The sequence below is a fragment of the Hyposmocoma kahamanoa genome, unplaced genomic scaffold (assembly GCF_003589595.1).
Source record: "Hyposmocoma kahamanoa isolate Upper Pololo Valley unplaced genomic scaffold, ASM358959v1 210, whole genome shotgun sequence".
Taxonomy (NCBI): domain Eukaryota; kingdom Metazoa; phylum Arthropoda; class Insecta; order Lepidoptera; family Cosmopterigidae; genus Hyposmocoma; species Hyposmocoma kahamanoa.
Window position 1 is genome coordinate 3,361,057 of NW_020653731.1, and position 7,580 is coordinate 3,368,636.

The 7,580-nt window shown below is 39.9% G+C and overlaps 1 protein-coding gene across 1 annotated transcript in view; it reads left to right on the forward strand.

Annotated features, from left to right (window-relative positions):
- The window catches only part of LOC113227392 (anoctamin-8-like), a 33,038-nt gene extending 25,870 nt beyond the window's left edge, over positions 1-7,168 (forward strand). The window contains exons 16-19 of the mRNA XM_026460286.1: positions 87-215; positions 1,087-1,234; positions 2,104-2,255; positions 6,764-7,168. Coding sequence (XP_026316071.1) covers positions 87-215; positions 1,087-1,234; positions 2,104-2,255; positions 6,764-6,859 — 525 coding nt within the window. The 3' untranslated portion in view covers positions 6,860-7,168. The remainder of the gene's footprint in view (positions 1-86; positions 216-1,086; positions 1,235-2,103; positions 2,256-6,763) is intronic.
- Positions 7,169-7,580: the final 412 nt, after the last annotated feature.

Here is a 7,580-nt window from a genome sequence, read left to right on the forward strand (position 1 = left end):
ATGTTAAGTCTTTAAGATATGTATCATATGGGTCATAGTTGCCTGATTTAAATAAATAAAAAATATACTTAATAATAATTGTGCAGGAAGCGACCCCTGGCGCTCCACTATCCCTCCTTGGCGTTCGAGGACTCAGAGACGAGCCGTTGCACAGATCCGCACATTGCATCCCGCAGCCCACACAGCACAGGCCTCTCGTCAATCCTACTCTGCAGGCACGTGAAGTTAACATTTCCCTGTAGTGATAACAAAATTTTATAGATTCTGTATCATTTATAATAATGAAATAAACCTTATATATATCAGGCAGTGCAGTGGTGGACTAACGCTCTGGCCACACAGTGGCGGCCGCGGAACCGTTCCGAGCGCGGGATTTTTTGTAATTTACGAGTTTCTATGAAGTGTGTCAGACACTGAAACGCGTCGCCGACGCGGAAAACGTGTTAAGTCCCGAACCCGCATTGGGTCAGCGTGGCGGACTATGACTTAACCCTCGCCTGAGAGGAGACTCGTGCCCAGCAGTGGGAGTATAAACGGGTTAATGATCATGAAACCTTATCTTCTTACAAAATTGAACGTAGTAGGAAAATTGTAGAGCATAGCTGGACTGCAGCACATTTTTGTTTTCCAAGTACGCACTTTGAAAACAAAAATGTGTGGTAGGGGAGGACTATAGTACTAACACCATCAACAACAGCTTTTATTCCATGAATTTTACAAAACATCTGTCACTTTTTAGATCTGTATTTGGTAGTAAGGTATTAAGTTCAAACGTGCAAGCGTTCTATCTGACGACCCTTACCCCGCACAGAGTTGATCACCGTTTAGAACGATCCATTGTAAATATTTTTATTTTTGTACGAAAGTAAATCTGAAGAATTATTAGAAGTCATGGAACAAAAGTTTTGGAACAGTATACTAAAAGTGTTGAATACACAATCGACCAATCGGGGTGCCTTCATTATTTGCAAGAGCGAGACAGACGTATAGCTATCTCGCCAGTTTACATTTAGTTGTAACTTATACTCGTCGGGTAACCTTTCATTTCCCGGCCTTTGCAATAATATATATGCAATGATACCATAGGAGCTGTCAGGCACCGTAAGCGCCGGCGGGTCCGAGCCGGACTTGAACGCGGCGGGTGCGCCGCCTAACGCCCCTGCTGCGTCTGTCACGCCCTCTGTCGACATCAGTGCTACTTCGAGCGAAGACGACAAGCCAAAGGACAAGAGCGGTTAGTTCCTAGTTCATTTATTTGTGAAAACACAGGTTGTATAGAAGTCGACATGTATATATATAGTTTCACTGTATCCGGTTAAACATTAGATATACAAAACATATTCCGCCACTGTTAGTTAAAAGGGCGCTTGTGACAAAAAAACCGAGAAAGTAATGTTTAAAGAAATTAAATTAAAAAATATATCTTTTTCTCTTGCTGGTAACTCCATGTCTTATACATGTAGGAAAAAATGAAAATGTATCACGGCCGGTATACATAAAATTTTTTTTTTATATGTCACATGCGTCCTTTCAACTAACGGCGGCAGTATTGAAGGTGTTTTTTATTTTTACAATATCAAGTGACGGGACGAACAAGCTGTGCGCCTGATGGTAAGCTACACGCCAGTGCATAACAGTTGCAATGCCACTCAGAGCTTTAAATCGTAAAGATCTGAGGGGCACTGCCACTGCGCCCGTCACTCTGAGACATAAGTTGACAAACCCCATGTGCCTGTAATTTCACCTGATCTGAAAGGATAAGGGTGCTGGTGAAATTACAGATACATGAGACTTGTCAGCTTACGTGACGGGCGCAGTGGCAGTGCATCTAGGAACTTTGCGATTTAAATTGCCGTCGCTCGAGAAATCTGTCGTCCACTAACAAAAATGCGGCTAAGGACAAATGGTCAAATAACCGTTTTAAATAGCACAAAACTGAAGATGCGTAGCTGAAATATCATTAAACAATATCAATATTCTAAACGGTTCTTACGGTTTTTTATGATATCTTAAAAAAATATTTTGTCACTAAGCCGCGTGTTAGTTGGCCGATGGCAGAAATGACTCCAACGGCCAACCGAACCCTCCCCGTAACTGCCGCAGGTCGATCCCGCGCGAAGGCGGCACTGGTGAAGCGCGTGCGCTCGGTGGCGGTGTTCTCGCTGGGGCTGCGCAAAGCCCGCGAGGCCGCCGCCGCCGCCAGCGGGGACCACAAGGCGCACACGCCGCATACGCCCGACAGGATCAGCTCGCTCGTGAGGACCGCTTTCAGCTCGACCCGACAGCTTCCTTGGCTTCTCGAAGCGGGACGACATATCTGAAGGCCCATTTGGATGGAGATAGTTTCTCGTCTCGAAGATACGATTATCGCAAGAATGTAAAAAACTTTCCTCATCTAAACATTCACGATTGTCGCCTTCCACGTGAGCGATAATCGCCTCGCCTTTGAATATTGAACGTCTCCATGTAAACAGAAGTTGAAAGCAAAAACTGTATTTCGAGTTTTTGTGCCTGCCACTCGCTACCATGAGTGCGGTGCGCGAGGGTGTTTTAATTATAACTGATTTTCTAAGCAAGAATGAATGAAACGAGAACGAAAAAACATGTTGGGTTAAGAAATGTTATAAAATTTAAGAATATAATATATTTTTATAAATTGCAATATGAGTGCAACGAACCTAATATTAGCAGCAGAATGATTTTTTGCGTCATTTTGGTCAATACCGCAGTAATCACTGAACTCGAATGGCAATTCTCGCACTCAAAACGGTTCAAACCGATTTGTACGATAATCGTATAAACTTGAAAAACATAGGAGATCGTGTTTAGACGAGTCGAAACCTCGTAAGCAAGAATCTATTTACTACATATTTCTCTGTGTAAACAGCTGAGGAGGCGATTAAGTTGCTTGCGAATCTCGTATGACATAATCGTAAGCGAGATTTTAGTTCTTGCCTGAATGTAAACACACGATAATCTTATGGCGATTATTGCTTGCGATAATCGCGTACGATTTTTCGTCACGAAGCGTGCAATAAACTCTCTCCATCAAAATGGTCCTTTAGGCTACTACTAGACAGCTCAGTGAAGACTCCGAAGCATCGTGTTACTTGAATGAATGAATGAATGCTTGTTACTTGCAGCTTGTCACTTTTCAGAACATTATTAATTATAATAATTAATTTATTATATAAACACAAGTTATATAGAAGCTGACATGTACAAAATAAGTATAGTCTCACTGTCCGACCAAACAGTAGGCATACAAATATTGAAGGTATACTATACATTCACTCGCATGCACTTCGACAAACCAAACCAGGTGTAACAGTTCCTTTTTCGATATCGGGTCGAAACACAAAACTGCGAATCGGCGTGATGCGAATTCGCAACGCAGAAAACTGGAACGCGAATTGCTGCGATGCTATTTCGTGCGGCAAGGAATCGCACTGCCTCGGTTCGGGTAACCATTCTTTCGACGATCATCAACCGTACTGAATGTATTTTTTAAACTAGGTAGCAACATGGATCGTAAAAAGAGTGTTGCATTACTGTTATTGATAAGAAAATATAGGAAAAAAACACAAAGAAGATTAACATCGCAGAAATGCGCGATGCGGAGCAATTCGCAAATTCTTGCGATGCGTCGTGCGAGTTCGTAGATTTCTGCAATGCGACGCCGCATCGCAGTTTTGTGTTTTCACCCGTAGAGCTTTCGGTAAATTGTTGTACATTTTTACCGTCATTACAAAAATACTTTTCTGCATAATAGTAGTTTTACAGGCTTTACTTTTTATTTTTTATATATCTAAAAGGAAGACCAAGAGCTTAAAACTAACTTAAATAATAATAATAACAACTGGAATCTCACAGATAGAAATATAACAAGGAACCTGGATGCGCAATACAAGTAACCTATTACACAAAACATAGTATGTACGTAAAACTTAAAAAGATAACTGCATAGGAAATGAAACTATTTTTCCGGATTTAAATCGCGTATATTTGTTTTTTCAAACAAACCGACGTTTCGGGCCCTTTACAGGTCCCATGGTCACGGTTGACTGAGGTGGTACAGTCTTCAACCAGTTATGTCTAATATTAATGCAAACCACCCTATTTTTTCACTATAGTTACAATAGTTATTAATTAAATACCTTATTTTTAATTTTACAAAGAAAACATTCCAATTTACGCTACATTAAGTTTTACAAATTATTTTATTGAATGAATTTTTATTAGGTTTAATTTATTATTAATTATTAATAGAAATTAGAATAAACTAAAACATATTAATTAGTACTGCAGTCTTATGTCTGTTTGGGATTTTTCATTAGAGGAAATACTGGATCCCAAACTGGTGGTACGGAGAAACCATCTTCCCTGTTGAAATTAGGATGTTTTTTAATTTCAATGGCCTCTCGCAGCATCCTGGGTAGATAACGGACTTCTTTTGCAAGGACCTGGGGTTTGTCAAACTTCATTGAATGTGTAGGTTTATCCATGACATGCTCGCAGACTGCAGACTTGTTTACGCGACGGTGTTTGACATCAGCTATATGTTCTTTGACGCGGGTACAAATACTTCGCTTTGTTTGTCCAATATAAGAGAGACCGCACTCACAGTCAAGCTTGTAAACTCCTGCATCCTGTAAGGGGATGTTACATTTCACGGGTCTCAGGAACTGAGAAATCTTCCTCAGGGGCTTGAAATAGGTCTTGATAGATGCACGCCTGAGGACTCTTCCGATCTTGTCTGTAACACCTCTCACGTAAGGTAAGATGGCAGGTCTTCGCTCGACTGTAGGTGGTTTCACACGGGGTCTGCGGCGTTGGCGTGGAATCCTCAACTTATTCGCATGTAGGACTTGCTTTATATGCTGAAGTTCCCCCGCCAGATGATTACTGTCGCAGACACCATATGCTCTCTGAAACAAAGATTTGCCCACGGTAGCTAACTGGCTAGGATGGTGATGGGAATTACCATTGAGGTACCTATCTGTATGGGTTTTCTTTCGAAATACAGTATGGCCTAGGGTGTTATTAGGATTTCTTTTAATTAAAACATCTAAGAAAGCTAAAGTACCACAATTCTCTTGTTCCATAGTAAATTGGATCTTAGTACTAAAAGAATTAAGATGGTCCAAGAAAGAAGGTATGCTATCTTTAGGTAATATTGTGAAAGTATCATCAACGTACCGTTTGAAAATCTTCGGCCTAGCTGGGGCCATGGGTAAAACTCGCTCCTCGAAGTCTTCCATGAAAATATCGGCAACAACGGGAGATACCGGGGAGCCCATCGCTATACCGTCAATTTGTAGGTAGAATTCATTATTCCACAATAGATAGCCTGATGTTAGGCAGTGTTCTAATAATTCTGCATATTCAATGGACATATTATGTTCCCTTAGCTTCCTACGTACAATTTCAATGCAGTCTTTTACTGGTAGGTTGGTAAACAGCGACTGAACATCAAAACTGACCATGGTGTCATCATCAGTTAACCGTAGATCTTTGATTCCACTGATGAAATGGTATGAATCCTTCACATGTGTGGAAGTATTCCCTCTCAATGGTGACAGTACCTTTGCCATGTGTTGAGCCAGTTTGTAGGTTGGTGTGTCAATCTGGCTAACTATGGGACGGAGTGGGGTGTCAGCCTTATGTATTTTTGGTAACCCATACAGTTTTGGTGGTTTCACGGCGCAGGGCACAAACGCACTTACATCAAGTTTCAGCGTATCGGAGTGCTTAGATATTAAGTTAGTTGTTGTTTTTAATATCTTGGTGGTAGGGTCTTTCTTCACCTTTTTATACGTGCTTTCATCCGATAGTAAGTCAGTTATTTTGCTGTTATAATCTGACGTATTCATGACCACCGTCGCGTTACCTTTATTTGCACGGAGGATGACTAATTCAGGATCTTCGCGGAAGGTCCTCAGCGCGTTATATTCATCTCGAGTAAGATTCGGTCTGGGCTGTTTATTTGAACGCAATATTGACGAAACGTCTTGGCGTATTGCCTCCAAATCTTCCTTTCTCATGTTGTTTTTAACTAGACAATCCTCAACGTTACAAATAATTTCTTCGTATGGAACACGACGAGGAGCCACTGCGTAATTCAAACCCTTTTGCAAAACTGAAAAAGCAGACTGATCTAACGTTTTGTTCGATAAGTTTATTACAGATTGAGTATGTGTTTGATCATTTGACAGTGACGTTGACGTTTCGTTACTTGTGCACTTCAGTTTAAGTTTATTAAATTTTTCAATCTGTGTTTTTTGGGATTGTTGAAATTTAAATTCTGATCGTTTATTTGTAATTTCAATGCATTTATTAAAATCAGATCTGCTTAACTTTACCTCCATTAAGATAACTGCAGTTGCAAGCCCTACGAAATACCGATACAGTGCTCTCCTTATTAAGTAATCATATCACTATTGAAATCCTCCATTTTAATTTACCAATTTATCCGTAATCCACGACTACATGCTATGGAACTTGCGATCAAAAATGTAAACAAATCTTATCATTTGCCATTACTAAAGAAAATCAAGTTGTTTTAGACAAAAGGAAAAGGATCTTGCCTTTTAAGAATGTCTATTATTAAAATGGTATATTAGATTATTATATATAAGCCGCCACTTGCAGTCGAGGTCTCCATTGCAACTTGTCTGTTAGCACCCTAAACGACCGGATCCTATTGCTCGTTTGAACACCTCTTTCGGCTTTGTTGTATAATATAACTAAAAAATAATTTCAGGGTCTACCAGCACCAATGCTCGGCGGTGAACTATCCCTCATCCCCATAGAACAGCTGATACAAGTCGACGACGTACGCAGACCTACTCAAACATAAATCTAGCTATAATTACACGTACGTAATAGTTTAGAATGAAATTGTGATTGTCCCTCGAACATTTTTACGTAATACAAAATTGTGCCTTAGGGTTATTTCACACATGCGATATTTGTGCATCAACGACTTATACATAAAGGAAGAGTTGTAACATGCTACCTTTAAAAATCAAAGCTCTTCACTTTTGATAACATTGTGATTAAGTTTACCTTTATATGGCCCTAAGGTTATTCCAGTCTGAAGTACTGTATTTTTGTTACGAGCTCTACGCACCACGTGCTGTCATATTTTGACAGCAATATCAACGTTCCTTACTGTCTGACTTACAATATCGTTGTACAGCTCTATATTGAAAACAAAAGAACTAAGCAATTTTGAGAAATGCAGTATTAATCATAAACTTATCGTTTATTGCACACAAAAGACATTTCAAGCATTACCGAAAGACATTTTTTCAATGTCACGTCCCTTACATACAAACTGCTAGTGTGATCTGACCCTAAGGGCGGTAAATGAATAAATATAACGAGAACTAATATGCAAGTAAATCTCGGACTACCAAGTTCTTAATATTGGATTAAATTGTTGCCTGATACATAGCTCTTAATGATATTATCTATAGTTATACCTACTATAGGAACATTATTTACTCGTTGCAAACTTGGTCATCGGAGCGGGTTAGCGATAATGCGCTCCCTCTCCCACTTAGCACTAGCCTTTT